The sequence below is a fragment of the Procambarus clarkii genome, chromosome 26 (genome assembly GCF_040958095.1).
Source record: "Procambarus clarkii isolate CNS0578487 chromosome 26, FALCON_Pclarkii_2.0, whole genome shotgun sequence".
In the NCBI taxonomy this organism is placed as follows: Eukaryota; Metazoa; Arthropoda; class Malacostraca; order Decapoda; family Cambaridae; genus Procambarus; species Procambarus clarkii.
Window position 1 is genome coordinate 6,869,489 of NC_091175.1, and position 23,241 is coordinate 6,892,729.

The 23,241-nt window shown below is 46.4% G+C and overlaps 1 protein-coding gene across 1 annotated transcript in view; it reads left to right on the forward strand.

The window, feature by feature from the left end:
• The window catches only part of LOC123756613 (microtubule-associated protein futsch-like), a 117,232-nt gene that overhangs the window by 32,003 nt on the left and 61,988 nt on the right, over positions 1-23,241 (forward strand). The window contains exons 4-6 of the mRNA XM_069331421.1: positions 15,805-15,950; positions 18,736-18,809; positions 22,647-22,922. Of these exons, the coding sequence (XP_069187522.1) occupies positions 15,805-15,950; positions 18,736-18,809; positions 22,647-22,922 (496 nt within the window). The remainder of the gene's footprint in view (positions 1-15,804; positions 15,951-18,735; positions 18,810-22,646; positions 22,923-23,241) is intronic.

Genomic DNA, 23,241 nt, shown 5'->3' on the forward strand with positions numbered 1-23,241 from the left:
AGAGAGCTTAAAGCTGTGGTGGGGGACACGCTCAAAGCTTCAGTAACAACGGCAGCATCTTTTCTGGACCGGAGGCTTTTTCCTCTCACTCTCTGGTTGTGTTCTTAATTGTTGTTGGGTCACTTGACTCAGCTCAGTTGGGCTCAGCCTTCTGTTGGGCTCAGCCTTCTGTTGGGTTCAGCCTTCTGTTGGGCTCAGCCTGCTGTTGGGTTCAGCCTGCTGTTGGGTTCAGCCTTCTGTTGGGCTCAGCCTTCTGTTGGGCTCAGCCTTCTGTTGGGCTCAGCCTGCTGTTGGGCTCAGCCTGCTGTTGGGCTCAGCCTTCTGTTGGGTTCAGCCTTCTGTAGGGTTCAGCCTTCTATTGGGCTCAACCTTCTAATGGGCAGGGTTCTGACAGCATCCTTATATCTAATCTTTAAAGTTTGTCAAGTCAGTTTTAATGTTTTACAAGATGTGGGGCTCGGGTTGAGGCTCCCCTCCCCCCCCCCCCAATCCCTTCCCCCCGAATCCCTTCCCCCCAATCCCCTCCCTCTCCCCCCTCCAATCTCCTCTCCCCCCCTCCACTCCCACGTCTGCTTGGTTCATATATTTCAGAGGCGTGTGTGAGGGTGGTCAGCTACCTGTGTGTCTGCCCCCCCCCCCCACCCACCCACACACCTCCAACTTGCATCTAAAATAGATTTACAAATTTCGCTTTCTGAGAAATGATAGAATTAAGTAGTGAACCATTTTAGAACGGAAGTTAAATACAAATGTCATAGGTCGACCAGACTTGAGAGAGAGAGAGAGAGAGAGAGAGAGAGAGAGAGAGAGAGAGAGAGAGAGAGAGAGAGAGAGAGAGAGAGAGAGAGAGAGAGAGAGAGAGAGAGAAAAGGGGGCGCACACGCACACACTCTGTGCGGTTGATTGACAGTTGAGAGGCGGGGCCAAAGAGCCGAAGCTCAACCCCCGCAAGCACAACTAGGTTAGTACAAACACCTACACGTATAGTATATATATATAGCTCGAGTGTGCTGAGTCAGTGCTCGGGTGAGTCGGCCGGTGAGTAAGTATTCACTTATTTACACAAGTCATTCAAAATCTAATTCATAGACTTTGATATTATGCTCTAAAATGGCTTAGACATTGAAGGAATATTTCCCATTGCCCAGCTCTTGTTACCATGTGGGGTTAGCGGGGTACCCTCACCCCCTCCCCCGCTGGGGACGGGGGGGGGGGTACCCCAGGTGGGGGGGATACGAACCCCCCCACAGGTAAGGAAACACCTGCTTGTCACTACAGATGTTCTCCTCTCCCTCCGCAGGTATTGTGAGAGGCGCCTTCTACTCCTCCTTAAGGGTAACATCTTCGTGCTTCTTCATATGTAGGTGAATATACATATATGTATATATATATATATCGTATATATACATATCGTATATATACATATAGTCACCTACCTAGTCCCACTGGTATGTCACCTGCCTGTCACCCACTGAGGGCCAGTAAGGTCAGCCTCTAGGCCCTTGGGGGCTGACCTTCGCCTAGACACCTGATGTCATGCAGGAAAAATTATGTTAATTAAATATTGAATAGATATTAAGTATCCATGACGGGTAGAGTCTCCAAGGTGATGGTACAGGGGTACAGTGATCATGCCTTGGAGCGTCTCACTGTTGCACAGGAGCGTCTAATGAGGTAGTTGAGAGTAGTTATGTTGGTGCTGGCTGCTCCTATAGGTGAGGTCTTCACAAGGCTCTGTGGGCTCTAATATCATGTCCTCCTTATATCTCACCCCCCCCCCTGACACCTCATCCCTCGCACACCACCTCATACCTCACTCCCTCACACCTCATCCCTCACACGTATTCCTCACTCTCTCTCTCACCCTCAAAGGAGGTTGCAGTGATCAAGGTACAAGTGATCTCAGGACAAAACTAAAGATGTCCTGGCGACGTGGACCAGTCAGTCCCTCTCCCCTCACTCCCTCTCACTTCCCCTCACTTCCTCTCACTCCCTCTCACCCCCTCCCTCACTCTCCCAACCTTTCCCTCTGTCCCCTCTCGTTCATTTATCTTTCTCACTCTTCTGTTATTATTTTACTCCTTTAAGAATCATCTTTTTCTTTCTTTTCTAAACTTAAACGTATATTAATTAGGTTTAGCTGAGACCATATGTAGGGTGATGGTGGAGCTATATGTAGGGTGATGGTGGAGCCATATGTAGGGTGATGGTGGAGCCATATGTAGGGTGATGGTGGAGCTATATGTAGGGTAATGGTGGAGCAATATGTAGGGTGATGGTGGAGCTATATGTAGCGTGATGGTGGAGCTATATGTATGGTGATGGTGGAGCTATATGTAGGGTGATGGTGGAGCCATATGTAGGGTGATGGTGGAGCCATATGTAGGGTGATGGTGGAGCCATATGTAGGGTGATGGTGGAGCTATATGTAGGGTGATGGTGGAGCCATATGTAGGGTGATGGTGGAGCCATATGTAGGGTGATGGTGGAGCTGTATGTAGGGTGCTGGTGGAGCTATATGTAGGGTGATGGTGGAGCTATATGTAGGGTGATGGTGGAGCTATATGTAGGGTACTGGTGGACCTATATGTAGGGTGATAATGGACCCATATGTAGGATGAGGCTGCAACGCTATGTAGGGTGAAACTAGAACCGCATGTCTGTAGTATCATATGTAGTCCCATTCACTTGGGCTGTAGGAGATTCGAACCGTGTACCCTCACATGGGTGAGAGTGATGCTCCTATCGTCCGAGCTATGAGTAGCCTTAATAAGAAATTGTATATTGTTCTAGTACGTTATTGTGAGGCTATAACCAGAGGACCGTAGTGTAGCGCTGACCGTAGCCGGCCCCGCATCGTCCGGGTCGAGGGATAGGTCAGCGTGGTCAAAGTTCGATCCCCGATGGTGGTGATCTGGTGAAGGCGTTTTCTTGAGAGTTATTTGGCCTCATACACGCACACACACACTGTGTCTCTGTTTTTTTGTTTTTAACTAAGACTGGGGTTTATAAGGGACGTCAAGTGACGTGCCTGGTGAAACTGCAAGCAAGAGCTGTTATCCTGCCTCAGCTAAGTTGAAACCTACTCCTAGAGGCCCAATTATTTCATCTATTATATACATCAGTAGGAATAAACGTATCCATTAACAGTATTAGGTAACAATTATATTATCTCTCTCTCTCTCTCTCTCTCTCTCTCTCTCTCTCTCTCTCTCTCTCTCTCTCTCTCTCTCTCTCTCTCTCTCTCTCTCTCTCTCTCTCTCTCTCTCTCTCTCTCTCTCTCTCACACACTCTCTCTCTCTCTCTCTCTCTCTCTCTCTCTCTCTCTCTCTCTCTCTCTCTCTCTCTCTCTCTCTCTCTCTCTCTCTCTCTCTCTCTCTCTCTCTCTCTCTCTCTCTCCCCGAGGGGGGCCCACACCCACCAGGGCCCCCTCGGCCGTAACCCACACCCTCCGCCCTGTACACCAATTTTCACACATGACAGGTTGCAAGAGATAAAAATGGCTTCAAATCTGTGTAGTCAAACCTTTATGCTCTGTGGCCTTTGGCCTTTGTCCCAGGTGGATAATTTCCTTTGTTTTTTGCTGGTTGTTTATGTGTATATGTGGCCCGAGCTACTCGTGTCCCTCCTGCTGGTGGCCACTGTAGCAAGAGGTAGTGAAACGTGGGTTGCGGTGTGCGTAGAGTTTTGCGCGGCTTTTTGTTTTTGTTTGAAACCTATGTTTATGGGCAGGCCAAAATGTCGACCAGCCAGGGTTACATGGTTGTGGCCAGGCTCAGGTTTTGGTGGCTACAGGTGGCTACAGGTGGTTACAGGTGGCTACAGGTGGTTACAGGTGGCTACAGGTGGCTACAGATAGCTACAGGTGGCTACAGGTGGCTACATGTGGTTACATGTGGCTACAGGTGGCTACAGATGGCTACAGGTAGCTACAGATGGCTACAGGTGGCTACAGTTGGCGAATCTCCCAGTCCTAAGCACTCCACTAGCAAAGAGAGCAGAACAGAAGGTCGTGATCTTCTACAACACTATACTGAATGTCCAGTGATTATACACGCCAGAACGTCTGGTATGAGGTATCTGTAGCTTTATAATTACTATCTTTATTGTTAATACAACAAATGCATTTCTTGAGTGTGTCTGTGAGGTAAACAAGCATGATGTTTGCATCGGTATTTTTTTTATATCTTTCGGTTCGTGGAAATCTTTGGGTTGTTGGTGGTTGAGAATGTAGTTTGTAATGGTGGTGGTGGAGAGGAGGGAGGAGGGGGTAGTTGTGGTATGGTTTGTAAATGTTGGGTGGTTGGCTGGGATTGGAAAAAGGAATTGTTACATTGATACAAGCAGAGATGTAGAGTTAGAGTCTTGCATGAGACTCTCTCTCACCCCCACAGGCAGACAAGCAGAGTTAGAGTCTTGTATGAGACTCTCTCACACACCCACAAGCAGACAAGCAGAGTTAGAGTCTTGTATGAGACTCTCTCACACACCCACAAGCAGACAAGCAGAGTTAGAGTCTTGTATGAGACTCTCTCACACACCCACAAGCAGACAAGCAGAGTTAGAGTCTTGTATGAGACTCTCACACACCCACAAGCAGACAAGCAGAGTTAGTCTTGCATGAGACTCTAACACACCCACAAGCAGACAAGCAGAGATAGAGCCTTGCATGAAGCTCTATCTCACCCCCACAAGCAGACAAGCAGAGATAGAGCCGTGCATAAAGCTCTGGCAACACTAGCACTGTGTTAAGCTAGTAACCCCCCGGCCTGGTCCTCTGACCTATATAAGCTTACTGCTAAAAATACCCTTCACTATTGGCCTGTAATTCTCCGGATAAATTCCCCTAGTCCTCCCCTCACGCCGTTCTCTCTATTTACCACTCCGTTAAAAATGCAACGGTTTGGCCCTAACCAGAAGCGTACGGAGGCAAACGCACCTGGAAAATCTGTCAATGCCGATGCGTGCAAGACGTCAATATTACGGTTAGTTTAATTTATGCTAATGCGTCTATTTGTAAGCGGTTGGGGGGATCCGTCAACATGCAAGGCGTTAGGTGAGAGGGAGGAGGAGCAACAGCTTGCACTTAGTTGCAGGCCGATGGTGCAAAGTGCACGTTGTGGGACTTTGTGCAACTTAGTGCAGGGTGTTCTCCAGGTGTGTGGGGTTTGGAGGCAATGTTGAGCTGTGTTGCAAGGGTATCTGTGGTGAAGTTGCATGCACCCGCTTGCAGCACCCCCCCCCCCTCCCACCCCACACACACACACACACACACACACACACACACACACACACACACACACACACACACACACACACACACACACATATACACACACACACACACACACACACACACACACACACACACACACACACACACACACACACACACACACACACACACACACACACACACACACACACACACACACTCTTGCAGACCCATATAGTAAACCCAAATACTAGATACACACATTACACTAAGTTGGATGGGTCTCCACATCCTGAAGAATGTTCACTAGCGAGGTAGTCTACCTAATTGCGTGAGAGCTGGGATAAGTGACGCAGTTTACCTATAACAAACTGGTCAAACGAACGTCCACACTGTACCAAGTCTTCAGTTATCACCTAAAGGACCTGTTTTGGCTGAGATTGTTACTCCACCCCCATACACTTGCCAACCAACAGGTGGGCAAGAAGGTATTTTCGGCGATCACCTGGGCGGAGGTGGCAGCGAAAATGACATGGTGCTTGGAGTGAAGCTGTTATATACCATTATTACCTTCAGGGCATAGTGATGTTTGTTGACATTGTCTTTCATAGAAAATGGTGTCGGGTCCTATGGCCATCCCGGCCGCAGAGAGAGAGAGAGAGAGAGAGAGAGAGAGAGAGAGAGAGAGAGAGAGAGAGAGAGAGAGAGAGAGAGAGAGAGAGAGAGAGAGAGAGAGAGAGAGAGAGAGAGAGACTAATAATGGAGTACTTTTTTTTTTAACTCAGACTAGGGGTTTAATACGTACGCCATTGAGGCACCTGTAGTGAAACTGCAAGCAAGAGTTGTCATCCTATCTCAGCTCATGTGAAGCCTATTCATCCCTTATAGACATTTATTTTTATGTGATTATTATTTGTATCCATTAGGAATAAGAGTCCATTGCCCTTCCCCCCTCCCCCCCCCCCCCTCAGAGTCCACTACCCTTCCCTTAATCCAAGTAAGCGTCGGCTACTCCGCTTATTATTCTCACCTCTTTATTGGACCACAATACCCTCCCTCTGGCTCACCCCAAAGACGCATTCGTCAATTATAAACGAATTATGAGCATATTTATGAGGCTTGAGTAACGAGTCATTGTTTGTGAGTGCAGGTTACTCACAGATGAGCGTCAGAGTGGACAAGCGGGATAAATGGTGTTCACTGGTTCGCGGACCTGGCCTATCTCCCCATACTCAGTACCCAGCATCTTAGACATGGCCCGGGATTGAACCCCCTGCAGCCGAAGTCTGCTGCAATGATGTTAATATTGTCGCGATTGGTCATTAAACGTGGGACACGAGGTCCAGTGTTCGCCAGTGGTGGAGATGGTAGAGTGTTCGCCAGTGGTGGAGATGGTGGAGTGTTCGCCAGTGGTGGAGATGGTGGAGTGTTCGCCAGTGGTGGGGATGGTGGAGATATATTGAGATACTGTGTGACATATCATCTGCCAGTTTACGACTCTATTTGCCATAACTCTGACTGAGGCAACGCTAAGCTGCCATCCGGCGTGGCTCCGCTGGTTCCCCGCTGTCACCATTACCGCTCGTAACCTCTAATGACCAACAGTCAAAGATTGGAAAGCAATAATCGAAGGCGTTGGGAGTTGCTTGGTCACCAGGTCTTGTGGCATCCACCACGAGGCCTTGTGAGGCTGCTTGCTCTCTCTCTCTCTCTCTCTCTCTCTCTCTCTCTCTCTCTCTCTCTCTCTCTCTCTCTCTCTCTCTCTCTCTCTCTCTCTCTCTCTCTCTCTCTCTCTCTCTCTCTCTCTCTCTCATTCTACACTTCTTGCAGGATCCTATTCAATTACCTCTTGAAAACTTCATTGCAGCAATATTTCTTATATTTGCTGCAATGAAGGTTGGTACAATGCAGAATGTGTGGTCAAAGGTTCCATCAGTGTGTTTATAGCACTTCTACTCTTGAGTGGTTATAGCACTTCTACTCTTGAGTGGTTATAGCACTTCTACTCTTGAGTGGTTATAGCACTTCTACTCTTGAGTGGGTCCATTCTCTCCTCTCTACTCTTCACTGGATCAATATTATCTTCTCGACGGATCTAGTCTTCACCTCCCTACTGGCCTACTGGCTTCAGAAACTTGTGTAAGGAATCATTCAGAACCTTATATACCTCGTATGTCAGACCAATACTGGAATATGTAGCTCCAGCCTGGGGCCTGGATTCAGGAAGCAGTTACGCAAGTACTTAAGAACCTGTGCATCTTTTCTCAATCTTTGGCGGCTTTGTTTACAATTATTAGACAGTTAATGAGCTCTGAATCACCAGGAGGCTGTTTATAACAATAACAACAGTTGATTGGGAAGTTTTCATGCTTGTAAACTGTTTAATAGATGTAAACAAAGCCGCTAAAGATTGAGAAAAGATGTACAGGTTCGTAAGTTCTTGCGTAACTGCTTCGTGAATCTGGCCCCTGGAGTCCACAGCTAGTCACACACAAAACTAAGTTAGAAAACGTTTAGTGATATGCCACCAGACTGGTCCCCTAGCTGGGGGTTATCTTGAGGTTATCATGAGATGATTTCGGGGCTTTAGTGTCCCCGCGGCCCGGTCCTCGACGAGGCCTCCACCCCCCAGGAAGCAGCCCGTGACAGCTGACTAGCACCCAGGTACCTATTTTACTGCTAGATAACAGGGGCATAGGGTGAAAGAAACTCTGCCCATTGTTTCTCGCCGGCGCCTGGGATCGAACCCAGGAACACAAGGTCACAAGTCCAGTGTGCTGTCCGCTCGGCCGACCGGCTCCGACCGGGGGGGGGGGGTTATGAGCTGCGTGGAAAGATTACTGGAACTAAACCTCACGACACTGGAAGACAGAAAATTAAGGGGAGACATGATCACTGCTCCATGATTACAAACTTCTCAGATGAATTGACAGGGTAGATAAAGATAAACTGTTTAACACGTGTGGTACGGGAACACGGGAACACAGGTGGAAATTGAGTACCCAAATGAGCAAAAGGGATTGACTGATGAAGATTAAGCCACCCAAAAGGTGGCACGGGCATGAATAGCCCGTAAGGAACGTTAAAGGGAACGTTAGAAAGAACTTTTTCAGTGTCAGAGTAGTTAACAAATGGAATGCATTAGTCAGTGATGTGGTGGAGGCTGACTCCATACACAGTTTCAAGTGTAGATATGATAGAGCCCAATAGGCTCAGGAACCTGTACACCTGTGATTGACAGAGAAATAAATAGGAAAAAACACCTGCAATAAACAGGAAAACACCTGCAATAATCAGGAAAAACACCTGCAATAATCAGGAAAAACACCTCCAATAAACATGAAAAACACCTGCAATAGACATGAAAAACACCTGCAATAGACATGAAAAACACCTGCAATAGACATGAAAAACACTTGCAATAAACAGGAAAAAACACCTGCAATATACATGAAAACACCTGCAATAAATAGGAAACCCCCTGCAACAAACATAAAAAAAAACACCTACAATAAAGAGGAAGTACCCCAGCAAACAAACAAACAAACAAACAACTGTGGAGTAAGACAAAAAAACACAAGAAATGCTTTTAATTAAACCCGAGGAGACGTGGGCCCGTCTCCGGGCAACATTATCGACCAAAAACACCAAGTTTTGCTTGCAAACTTCCAGCAAGAACAAACACAAACAAAAACAAAAAACAAATGACGTGATAATGCTAAATCAAAGCAAAAACTGATTCTGTTTGGTAATCATATCTTAAAGGAAAAAAAAACAGGTGTTTGCTGCAGTCTGAAAAACAAAACACTAATGAGTGTCGTGGGATCATTCCCTGGAGCAAACGAGGCGCTGCTTCAGCTGAAGTAGTTTGCATTAAGCTGAAGCTGATTGGATGGTGATTGGGTTAACTGGAAGACGGTCGCAGGGGTCGTAATCACTACCATTATGCAGCTGTTAAGAGCTGGCCTTGGTATATATGCCTCGTGTGACACTTCCCCAAGATGGGTGACACTGGCATGACACTTCCCCGAGATGGGTGACACTGGCATGACACTTCCCCGAGATGGGTGACACTGGCATGACACTTCCCCGAGATGGGTGACACTGGCATGACACTTCCCCAAGATGGGTGACACTGGCATGACACTTCCCCAAGATGGGTGACACTGGCATGACACTTCCCCGAGATGGGTGACACTGGCATGACACTTCCCCAAGATGGGTGACACTGGCATGACACTTCCCCGAGATGGGTGACACTGGCATGACACTTCCCCGAGATGGGTGACACTGGCATGACACTTCCCCGAGATGGGTGACACTGGCATGACACTTCCCCGAGATGGGTGACACTGGCATGACACTTCCCCAAGTGTTAAAACCTTCTCAAAGACCTTTTCTTAGACTAGAGAGAGAGAGATGATGATCCTTGCAATATGAACATTCGTCTTTTATTTGTATCAATAAAATCATTGAAGAAATCACATGATTTTGTCAAGGTTGTGTGAATGTTTCTCTCATTAAAAAAATGTGGATTTAATCCATTGTATCTTCAAGTACAGGAAATGTTTGTGTATATATAATTTACGTGTTTAAACACATGGCTCGCGTGTAAAGGCATGTATGTGGCTTGTAAAAACACGTGACTTGGATATACATGTGTCTTGCAAAAAACACGTGAGTCAGAGATACGCGACATGCGAACACACGTGACTTGTAAAAACATGTGACTTCTGAACACATGTGACTTGTAAACACACGTGACTTGCAAATGGTCACAGGAATATGTGGTTGCACATGTACTCCTCTCGTTGTGCTTCAGCTCTTGAGCCCCGTCTCAAGAGACTCCATGCGGCTCCAGCATGGAGTCCATATCTAGTCAAGCATAAGATTAAACTGGAAAAGGTTCAAAGGTTTGCCACCAGACTAGTACCCGAACTGAGGGGTATGAGCTACGAGGAGAGACTACGGGAATTAAACCTCACGTCACTGGGAGACAGAAGAGTTAGGGGGAACACGATCACCACATACAAGATTCCCAAAGGAATTGATAGTGCAGACAAAACAGTTTACTTAACACCTGGGCCACACGCACTAGGGGGACACAGATGAAAACTGAGTGCCCAAATGAGCACATAAAGACATTGGAAAGAATTTTGTTAGTGTCAGAGTGGTTAATAAATGGAATGCATTAGACAGTGATGTGGTGGAGGCTGACTCCATACACAGCTTCAAGTGTAGATATGATGCTCCAGGGAATTCCTGAGCCCAGTAGGCTCAGGAACCTGTACACCAGATGATTGATAGTTGAGAGGCGGGACCAAAGAGCCAGAGCTCAACCCCCGCAAGCACAACTAGGTGAGTACAACTATGTGAGTACACACAAGCACGCACGCGCGCGCACATGCACACAACCACAAACAGAAATTTTTTAAAGACAGATAACAGATATCAATTGCAGACAGTCTCCTCTAACTGGTGACGGGACAAGAGAGTGATATTGACCCAGTCTCTCTTTCTCTCTCTCTCTCTCTCTCTCTCTCTCTCTCTCTCTCTCTCTCTCTCTCTCTCTCTCTCTCTCTCTCTCTCTCTCTCTCTCTCTCTCTCTCTCTCTCTCTCAATGATGTAAATATTACAGTCAAGAATGGTCACCCGACCATTCATTGTACTCATCACAAAGATGAGGATTGACAGATGAGAAGAGCAGCATCCGGCTCCCCTACCCGGCCAGGTGAGCCGGGCTCCTCGGCAGGTACCTAAATACCCCCATATACCACCTTATTTACTTCTACTCAGCCTTGTCCCTTACCATAGAGAGGAGATTAATATCAGGCACCGTGAGACTCGAACCCCTCACCCCGCTGAAGAGGTTCAACCTACAACAGGTTCTTGTGGCATCTTGAATTAACATTTAACAGAGAATTAACATTTGCAAATAATAACTACTCATATATGATTCAACTAAACCTATACTGAAACAACCATTTCTTAAAAATGATTCTTATTTTGGGGGGTATCGAGTTCCATTAACCCTTGGACTGCGCAGCTACGAAAAAATTCATCAGCGAACCGCCTATGATTAAAAATATTAAGAGATCAAATGGGGAAATGGCAGATAGCGACTGGAACACTTTAGGGGTTTAAAACATCCCGCTTTGAAGAGTCGGCAAAGGCAACATTACTCTAATATCAAAATCAGTAAAAATACAACTTGATCTATTTTTAATTTAGCTTGACTCGCAGATAGGAATGTCCGGTGTTTGTACCCCGTAGCAACATTGTCAACATTGTCGAAAGTTGGTCAAATATTGGCATTAAAATGGTTCTTTTAGTACTTTGAATTAAACAGATTTTTTATTTAAAGAGATAAATTCAAACATAATAATTATACATAAATTTCCTATTTCCTAAATACAGTTCTAAATCAGAAACCCATAGGCCTATATGACGAGGCCTATATGACGAGGTCAACAGCCAACGAAATGATACACTTTAAAACATGCTGAAAACTAAAAAAATTTAAATTTAATGCAACGTTTAAATTTGATTTGAATATACTACTTAATATATAATCTATATAAAAAACAATGTAAATGTTCAAATCCACAAGGGCCGTGACGAGGATTCGAACCTGCGTCCGGGAGCATCCCAGACACTGCCTTAATCTCGTTCGCTAATTGATTTGTTCATTTGATGCATCACGTTAGTGTGATCTCTGTGTGTAATGTGAATGTTCGTTTGTTCAAAATCGCTAATCTCTGAAAGTTCTTCACCGATTGCTTTGAAATTTTGACACAACAACGTTCCATTCGAATACGGGCGTGTTCTTATATACCTACTATATACATGCCACACCTGTGACAGGTAAAAACATGTTTTTTGAAAAACAGAGCCATCTGTTGCACGTAAAAGCAACACTCGCTATACTAAATATGTTACGATTCCATTTCAATGTTTCTGATTTCAATGATAAATTGAATTTTCATAGATTTCGATTTATTTTCATTTTGATTTAATTGTTTTGTGTAACATTGCGTTGGAATTGAGCTGTGTTGTTTACCATACCATACCGTTCATTTCGTGAGTCTAGTTTATTATTTATTTTTTCATTGTTTTTCATTTCGTTTTTTAGCTGTTCTTATTTTTCAGTGATTGGAACATCAGATCATTTGGGAACACATCAGACGATGGAGTGGAGAATGGTTGGGAGGAAGAGTGGACGGAGGGGGGAATGGTGGGGAGGACGAGGGGATAGGGGAGGGTTTCTGTGGCTCAGCAACGCGTGGCCGGGTACAGCTAGTATGTTTAATTATATAAGCCAATATGCAACTGAATAAATATATATATATATATATATATATATATATATATATATATATATATATATATATATATATATATATATAACCCACTACGTTTAGTAATCAGCCAAATACCAACTCACAACTATCACCTGGCAAAAAGACTTAATGAGCTCCTAACTCCATACACTCCAAGCAACTATAGTCTACAATCATCAGCAGATTTCCTAGAAATAATCAAAACTACACAGCCCGATGGAATCATTGCTTCCCTGGACGTCGAATCCCTATTTACCAACGTCCCAGTCGACACAACCATAGGAATGATACTGGACAGAGTATACAGAGACGAGAGCACCCCCAAATTAGACATACCCGAGCCACACTTGAAGAGTCTTCTCGAAGCATGTACAAAGGAAGCCCCTTTCATCAGTCCACAAGGAGACATGTATTTACAAATATACGGAGTAGCAATGGGCTCCCCTTAGGAGTTTTGTTTGCTAATTTTTATATGGGAACCATCGAAGACAGAGTCTTCAGCTGCAGACAAAAACCAACTGTATATTGCCGTTATGTAGATGACATATTCGTCATAGTAAAAGACTCAGATGAACTAATTGACCTAAAAATACACCTAGAGAGAGAGTCAGTACTCCGATTTACACATGAAAATAGTGAAAATAACAGTCTGCCAATTTTGGATGTACTAATAACAAAAACAGGAACCTCTTTAAGCACCAGCGTATATACCAAGCCCACCAACATAGGATTATGCCTGAACGGTAGAAGTGAGTGCCCCCAAAGATACAAAGCCAGTGTTCTCAATGCTTATATTCGTCGAGCGCTTACACACTGCTCCGAATGGAGCAACGTGAGTAGAGAGTTTGAAAGAATAACTCAGGTATTGGTGTAGATTAACTACACCTGTAAGTGTAGAGCCACACCTGTGTCTCACCTGCAGTTGTAGAGCCTCACCTGTGTCTCACCTGCAGGTGTAGAGCCTCACCTGTGTCTCGCCTGCAGGTGTAGAACCACACCTGTGTCTCACCTGCAGGTGTAGAGCCACACCTGTGTTTCACCTGCAGGTGTAGAGCCACACCTGTGTCTCACCTGCAGGTGTAGAGCCTCACCTGTGTCTCGCCTGCAGGTGTAGAGCCACACCTGTCTCACCTGCAGGTGTAGAGCCACACCTGTGTCTCACCTGCAGGTGTAGAGCCACACCTGTGTTTCACCTGCAGGTGTAGAGCCACACCTGCGTCTCACCTGCAGGTGTAGAGCCTCACCTGTGTCTCGCCTGCAGGTGTAGAGCCACACCTGTGTCTCACCTGCAGGTGTAGAGCCACACCTGTGTCTCACCTGCAGGTGTAGAGCCTCACCTGTGCCTCACCTGCAGGTGTAGAGCCACACCTGTGTCTCACCTGCAGGTGTAGAGCCACACCTGTGTCTCACCTGCAGGTGTAGAGCCTCACCTGTGTCTCGCCTGCAGGTGTAGAGCCACACCTGTGTCTCACCTGCAGGTGTAGAGCCACACCTGTGTCTCACCTGCAGGTGTAGAGCCTCACCTGTGCCTCACCTGCAGGTGTAGAGCCACACCTGACACATGAGGACGCACATGTGTGACAGTTAACGAGGAAACTATATCTGAAAGGAACCTGAGATGAGGTGTTAGGTTCACCAACACTGCCAAGTAGGTGACGGGTGTGTAAGGCAATTTTCTGGCAAGAAAAACTCCCTTGAAAATGTTATTGTCCTCTACACGAACTTCCACTCTCCATAGAGTGGCACCGGAGGTAGAGAACGCTATTGTGAGGAGTGGGTCACCCCTGTGGGTTGATGGGTGGTGGGTGGTGGCTCACCCCTTTGGGTTGACAGGTGGTAGGTCACCCCTTCGAGTTGACGGGTGTGGTGTGACCTCGCTTGATGAAGTCTGAAATCGAGGGATTTATTTTCTGTCGAGTTTCTAATCAATTTTTCATCTTTTCGCAACATTACATTTTCTGAGAGAGAGAGAGAGAGAGAGAGAGAGAGAGAGAGAGAGAGAGAGAGAGAGAGAGAAAGAGAGAGAGAGAGAGAGAGAGAGAGAGAGAGAGAGAGAGAGAGAGAGAGAGAGAGAGAGAGAGAGAGAGAGAGAGAGAGAGAGAGAGAGCCACTAGCACACAGTCGGCTCCTGATTCATCCTGTTCCTTTCTAGATTGCTATTTTGTATTAATTATAACTTATTCGTTATCAATTACAAATAAAAAAGGCCGTAAAATAAATGAGTATTTAGGGACAGGATTGTTTCATGTGAGCTGATGTGGGAGAACAGCTCTTGGCTTACAGTTTGATGGCGACCCAGCACAGTGACTAATTAAACCCCTAGACTTTGTTTAGAGAGGAGAGAGAGAGAGGAGTGTGTGTGTGTGTGTGTGTGTGTGTGTGTGTGTGTGTGTGTGTGTGTGTGTGTGTGTGTGTGTGTGAGTGTGAGTGTACAAGCGTGAGTGTGAGACGAAGACAAATTACAAGCCTCCGTCTCTCTAACATCTTAACACTCTTGTCTAACAAGCTTGATTAAAAATGAAGCCAAACAGCTTCATATCACTAGTAAACCCATTTATAAACACAAAATTGAGTAAATAGCTACAATAAATGCAGCCAATTTGGCGTCCCGCCATTCGGTCCCTTCACACAAAATCTCATTTTCAATTTGGCTTTTGCAGTAAATAGATCTGGGGCAAAAAAAAAATATATCGAGAGAGCCATGTTGTTTCAGCAGTAATTTGCGCTAAATACAAACTAACTGATTCTGACGTAGGAATGTTTGTTTCTGATGGGAGGGATTATGTATTTTTTAAGGGCGGAATGTTTATATCCGCTTGAAGGGTTTTCCCATACCAAAATGTTTTATTTTAGAAATACATACAGACACACACAGTCAGAAACATATTAAACAGGCAGATAGTGTGATGCAGACACATACATACACACACCAACGTTGCTGTTGCCTCTGCGGCGCATAACAGAACCAACGGACTAAAGCCAATAATAATAATAATACTAACGTAACCTGATCCACATCATTCGTTAATGGCTCATCTCATCATGTCTGCAGTTGTTCAGAGTTACGATCGATAACTACCAGCCATTAGGGAGTACCTACGGGCTCACCATAGCCCGTGCTACTTGGAACTTTGTTCCAAGTAGCGAATCTTTAACAACAACAACAACAACATACCAGCCATTACTATGTCCAGGATAAAGGAATTGCATAAAATTTATTAGACAATACAGTGTGGCCATATTTATTAGTATTGTATATTTCTATGTTGCCATAATTCGGCGCTTTGCTGGTGGCAAGAACCTCGAGAGTTGCCATAGACTGAGTTTGCAAATGGTACATTCTCTTGAAACAGAAACATTTACGTCTGGAGGGCTCAAGAGACTAAAGTCTCCCTGTAAGATGCTTGTAAGATGGCTGTCTTGATGGGCGTGAGTATCGCACTCTAATGGTTGTCCGGATGATGATGCTATCCTGGAGGATAGCAGGAGGAGTCTGTCAGGAGGCTATCACTCGCTTGGGAGATATCCTCGTCCAACTTTGCAAGATGACACAGCGGAGAGGGGGGGGGGAGGGGATATGGGAGTGTCGTAAGCAGGTCAGGGTTGGCCCAAGTGTCACATTTTAAGAAATCGGTGTCTATATAATCCTTCCCTTTGCGATTTTCATGGCTTCAATTTCTGAAATAGTAATTGTATTTTCCGTGGAGTTTCAGTCCTTCGTGATATTACATTTCTGAGAGAGGAAGAGAGAGAGAGAATGGGGGGGACGGGCAGGGGAAGGGGGGGGGCAGCAGCTTAAGAGGAGAGAGAGAGAGAGGGGGTAAACACACCCCCCCCCCCCACCACAACCACCTCCTTTTCCGCGCTGCGAGAATTTTAAGGAATTTAAATTGTGTCAGCTGCCTATTAGGGTGTCCAGGCCAGCTGTGAGGGTGAGTCCAGGCCAGCTGTGAGGGTGAGTCCAGGCCAGCTGTGAGGGTGAGACGTGAACCACTGGAACCAGCGGTACGTTGGGGGGGGGGGGAGGGGGGGTGCTTGACGTGGGGGGGAGGGGGGGGGGGTGCTTGACGTGGGGGGGGGACGAATGGGAAGGTTGAGGGGGTGGCAAGGTTCTGTACACAGTTGATTGACAGTTCAGAGGAGGGACCAGAGAGCTGAAGCTCAATCCTATCAAACATTGTTAGGTGAAACACACACACACACACACACACACACACACACACACACACACACACACACACACACACACAGGATTGAAACAGACGGTGATAGTAGGAGGCTACACGATGACCTAAACAGACTGAATGAATGGTCCAACAAATGGCTGCTGAAGTTCAACCCGAGTAAATGCAAAGTTATGAAACTAGGCGGTGGAAACAGGAGGCCAGACACAGGATACAGAATAGAAGATGAAGTACTTAATGAAACGGACAGAGAGAAAGATCTAGGAGTAGATATCACACCAAACCTGTCTCCTGAAGCCAACATAAAAAGAATTGCGTCTGCCGCATATGCGAGGCTTTTCTAATATAAACATAAATAATTTATTACAAATTTCCTAACACAATTAGCATATCACAAAGGAAAATTATTCTACCAGATTTCTGAGTAGATTTATCCGAAATCCGCCATCTTGAGTAGCCTCAACTGGGGACATAATGCCGGCGGTGTGTTAAATGTCCTTTCATTAGTCCTAAGAATTTTTCCCATATGAATCTTGAACTGCAGTAATGCCATGGCAGTTACGGCTTCGGCAGGTAGGCGGTTCCGTGGATTTATAACTCTATGGGTGGAAAAAGAATTTCATGTTTTCTGTCCTACATTTGTGACTTGTTGAGCTTAAAGCTATATATATATATATATATATATATATATATATATATATATATATATATATATATATATATATATATATATATATATATATATATATATATATATGTATATATATATATACCAGTTACCGTATACCTGGTGCAGGGGGGGGGGGGTGTACCTGCTCCTCATTTCGTTTTCATTATCTTTTAATTAATCGCTTCAATTAATGGTGATATGTTTTTCCGGTGTAAATTAACCCCTGGAGCGCCCGTCTAATTTGAGCGCCTCTTGTATGTAGTATTAAACGTTTAAGCGCCTGTCTCATCTAATATCGAACGCTTGAGCACCTGTCTCATCTAAAATCGAACGCTTGAGCACCTGTCTCATCTAATGTTAGATGAGAAATTGTAAATTTTACGCTTTTTTGATGCAGAACTGTTGCGAACCTCAAGATAACAACTCAAGAAGATAACCTAACAACAATTCAACTAGCAACAACAATTATTTTAGCCGTAACAATTACTCTAGCAGCAACAAAGACTCAAAAAGGCTTATACGGTCCTGTGACAAATAGGGCATTTACGTGTATAATATGTAAATGGAAGTCTGCACAAAATGTAAATATTCCTCAGTGTTTACGTACTAAACTTTCACCTTACTTGGGTGTCGAGAGCTTAATGAAGTTCAGGAGTTAGTACCAAGTTTGTTCTTGACGGATATTAAGAACATTTGTTCATTAAGAACATAACAAAAATAACGGAAGCTGCAGATGACCTATATTGGTTTTAACCAAACTGTTCCTATATCAAGCGAACAATCAAGCGAACCCATGTCCGTTATCCGGTAAATTTTGTTTCGTGAATCTACAACTCTCTCTCCAAACCAGTATTTACCCAGGTCTTTCCTGAATGTTAAATAAGTCCAGTTTATATCCTTAACATGATGTATCTTTGGCAATATATTGTGGCTGTTCGATGGGATCGAACCCATGTCCCTGGACCCCCCAGGTGTATGCACACACACACACACACACACACACACACACACACACACACACACACACACACACACACACACACACACACACACACACTGGTGTATATACGTGTATATAGATTCAGAACCTGTTTATTTATGTATAACAATGAAGAGTAGAAATAGACAGTAGAATAGACAGATAAATAGAGTAGAATAGACAGATATAGAGTAGAATAGACAGATATAGAGTAGAATAGACAGATAACTGGACATTCAACACACAGACCACAGACCCTGTGTATGTGTGACACACAGATACACAGGTGTAGGAGAGGTGAATAGAAACAACAGGAGATATTATAACCACTTGCTCTCTGTTTACAGACTTGGTCCACGGCTCCCGCTTCTCACTGGGCTCCCGGGACCGTATCGCAGATACCTTGGATGCTTCTATTCAGGTCAGTACTACCCGCGCTGGTTCGCATCCCCCGCCGCCTGTACGGGGGCCGGCTAGTGTTCCTACTAGAGAGGTCCACCGATGCGACGGCGGGATGGCAATGTTCGTATTAGAGAGGTTCATCGATGTGATGAGGGGGAAAGCAATGTTCGGATTAGAGGGGTTCACCGCCCCACCTCACACAAAAATGGAGATTGATGGCTATAATTTCCGAACAACTAGATTTCTGAGGGACGGAATAGAGGGGACGAGGCGTAAAACGCAATGGGGAGGTGCGAAGATGGGGGAGGGGATAGGGAGGGAGAGAGAGAGAGAGAGAGAGAGAGAGAGAGAGAGAGAGAGAGAGAGAGAGAGAGAGAGAGAGAGAGAGAGAGAGAGAGAGAGAGGAGGGGTCATTTCTGCCGGACATTTTCCTTCCAACTTCTCCACCTTTCCCAGCTCCCTCCCCCATTCTCCACCCCTTCCATCACCCCCCCCCCCCTCCTCACCCTCAGTTGCGAAGAGACAGACATGCGCGCGCACGCATCGTTTACTTGAATAAATTGGTGCGCTCAACAATACTCAGGGAGGGAATAGTGCGTCACGTAGTCGCCAGTCACAAGTCGGGGCCCAGAAGCTGGAGCTCGACAAAAACAACTAGACGAGTCCAGCAACATTTCACAAGTCGTCACACACACACCAAGAGTTTAATGATCATTGTAACTAAAGATTAAGACCCACAAACTGCTGTGAGACAAATTACAGGAATGATGTGCCAAACGGCTACTGACAAATGGGTTTTATTACAATAAAACCCATTTTGGTCCCCTGACATATGTGTGACACCAGGATAACTCTTGAAGTAAAGGTCCTGAAATACATGGCAACGATTTAAGAAAAGTGAATCTCACATTCAGAAGTCGACAAAGTGTGAATATGATCACAACATACAGGATACTCAAGGATATCAACATGTGCCCCTTCCAAAAGTAACTTAAAGCAGTAGATAAAGGAAAAATAATTACTCGCCAACTGATAAATGACAAGAGAGGAATAAGGAACTATGCTAAATAGCTTCAGTGTCTACCGGTTTAAGGCCTAACCAACCTTCCGAATGCAAAAACATTATACAAGATTGGTTATGAAATATACAATGGATCATTTAGGTTAATAATTAAGACATTTTAACATTAGAACATCAAATAGGACACCGGGCCCAAATGAGGCGTTCAGTACAGTGTTGAAGGAGCACAGGGGACTGTAACCTCTACATCATGGAGGGTGAGTGAGAGAGAAAGCGACGGAGTGAGAGAGAAAGCGACGGAGTGAGAAAGCGACGGAATGTTAGAGAAAGCGACGGAGTGTGAGAGAAAGCTACGGAGTGTGAGAAAGCTACGGAGTGAGAGAGAAAGCGACGGAATGTGAGAGAAAGCGACGGAGTGAGAGAGAAAGCGACGGAGTGAGAGAGAAAGCGACGGAGTGTGAGAGAAAGCGACGGAGTGAGAGAGAAAGCGACGGAGTGTGAGAGAAAGCGACGGAGTGTGAGAGAAAGCGACGGAGTGAGAGAAAGCGACGGAGTGAGAGAAAGCGACGGAGTGAGAGAAAGCGACGGAGTGAGAGAGAAAGCGACGGAGTGTGAGAAAGCGACGGAGTGTGAGAAAGCGACGGAGTGAGAGAAAGCGACGGAGTGAGAGAGAAAGCGACGGAGTGAGAGAGAAAGCGACGGACTGTGAGAGAAAGCGACGGAGTGAGAGAAAGCGACGGAGTGAGAGAGAAAGCGACGGAGTGAGAGAGAAAGCGACGGAGTGAGAGAAAGCGACGGAGTGAGAGAAAGCGACGGAGTGAGAGAGAAAGCGACGGAGTGAGAGAAAGCGACGGAGTGAGAGAGAAAGCGACGGAGTGAGAGAGAAAGCGACGGAGTGAGAGAGAAAGCGACGGAGTGAGAGAGAAAGCGACGGAGTGAGAGAGAAAGCGACGGAGTGAGAGAGAAAGCGACGGAGTGTGAGAGAAAGCGACGGAGTGTGAGAGAAAGCGACGGAGTGTGAGAGAAAGCGACGGAGTGAGAGAGAAAGCGACGGAGTGAGAGAGAAAGCGACGGAGTGAGAGAGAAAGCGACGGAATGTGAGAGAAAGCGACGGAGTGGGAGAGAAAGCGACGGAGTGGGAGAGAAAGCGACGGAGTGAGAGAAAGCGACGGAGTGAGAGAAAGCGACGGAGTGAGAGAGAAAGCGACGGAGTGAGAGAAAGCGACGGAGTGAGAGAAAGCGACGGAGTGAGAGAGAAAGCGACGGAGTGAGAGAAAGCGACGGAGTGTGAGAGAAAGCGACGGAGTGTGAGAGAAAGCGACGGAGAGAGAAAGCGACGGAGTGAGAGAGAAAGCGACGGAGTGAGAGAGAAAGCGACGGAATGTGAGAGAAAGCGACGGAGTGGGAGAGAAAGCGACGGAGTGGGAGAGAAAGCGACGGAGTGAGAGAGAGAGCAGATAATAATAATAAAGTGTAAGCAAACGAACTCTTACCCCATTATACGACCAAATATAACTACCCAACAACCTAACATTAGGTCGTTATAGATGCCGCCCGGCATGACCCAGCGTGACCTCCTCCACTTGACCTGTCTCTGTGACCTCTCAAGTGCACTCAACCTCTTGGGCTCGACGGTAGAGCGACGGTCTCGCTTCGTGCGGGTCGGCGTTCAATCGCCGACTGTCCAAGTGGTTGAGCACCATTCCTTCCCGCCCGTCCCGTCTCAAATCCTTATCCTGACCCCGTCCAAGTGGTCCGTAGAATTACCCAAAGCCACCACAAGCTACCCAAAGCCACCACAAGCTACCCAAAGCCACCACGAGCTACCCAAAGCCACCACAAGCTACCCAAAGCCACCACAAGCTACCCAAAGCCACCACGAGCTACCCAAAGCCACCACAAGCTACCCAAAGCCACCACAAGCTACCCAAAGCCACCACAAGCTACCCAAAGCCACCACAAGCTACCCAAAGCCACCACAATCTACCCAAAGCCACCACGAGCTACCCAAAGCCACCACAATCTACCCAAAGCCACCACGAGTTACCCAAAGCCACCACAAGCTACCCAAAGCCACCACAAGCTACCCAAAGCCACCACAAGCTACCCAAAGCCACTATAAGCTACCCAAAGCCACCACAAGCTACCCAAAGCCACCACAAGCTACCCAAAGCCACTACAAGCTACCCAAAGCCACCACAAGCTACCCAAAGCCACCACAAGCTACCCAAAGCCACCACAAACTACCCAAAGCCACCACAAGCTACCCAAAGCCACTACAAGCTACCCAAAGCCACCACAAGCTACCCAAAGCCACCACAAGCTACCCAAAGCCACCACAAGCTACCCAAAGCCACTACAAGCTACCCAAAGCCACCACAAGCTACCCAAAGCCACCACAAGCTACCCAAAGCCACCACAAACTACCCAAAGCCACCACAAGCTACCCAAAGCCACCACAAGCTACCCAAAGCCACTACAAGCTACCCAAAGCCACCACAAGCTACCCAAAGCCACCACAAGCTACCCAAAGCCACCACAAACTACCCAAAGCCACCACAAACTACCCATAATATATTATAAACAAAAGTCAACTTGAGCCAAACACTTCAAAAGCCCTTAAAAAAAAGCAAAAGGTGAGGGCGACTGTCCCTCAAGACAGCTCCTCCCAGCGGAGGTCGACCTCAAAGACTCATTCCTCAAGGTTGACGTAAGGAAAACACTAAATAACACAGAGACACACAATTCCTGTAGCCATATTGTTTAGTTCTCAGCTCATCTTGACCGCCGCCACGTGCTCCTTGACCGCCGCCACGTCCTCCTTGACCTCCACAGGTCGACCTGGCCGGGGACGTGATCACGTATGACTCCGACGACGAGGGTGACACACCGACGAGGATGTCTGGGCGGCGACGGGGCGGCGCGGGCGGCGCGGGCGGCGCGGGCGGCGAGGCCAGCGGCGTGGGCGTGGCCAGAAACAAGCGGGGCACGCCCATGTACTCCCGCGAGGACATCAGGGAGCAGTACTGCATCAACGACAAGGAGCTCCACGCCCTCGAAGCCACCAAGCGCAAGCCTATCTTCGGCTGTCTCACCTCCGGGAACACGCAGGTGAGTGTCCTCAGGTGTTTACAGGTGTTTACAGGTGTTCACAGGTGTTCCAAGTGTTCACAGGTGTCCAAGATCTTCACAGATGTCCAAGGTGTTCACATGTGTCCAAGGTGTTCACAGGTGTAGAGGACGGTATCAAGTATCGAAGGCTTTCACAATCTACTCTGCTTTCCATGCGGAGTAGATTACAGATTTACACTGTTATCACGGCACGTCGCGAGAACTACTTATTGCGAGCACAATTTATTCTCCCAAAAAATGAACAGTACCTGAAGTCATGTCTCCGAGGCACAAGACATGTGCAGGGGGCACGGGACAC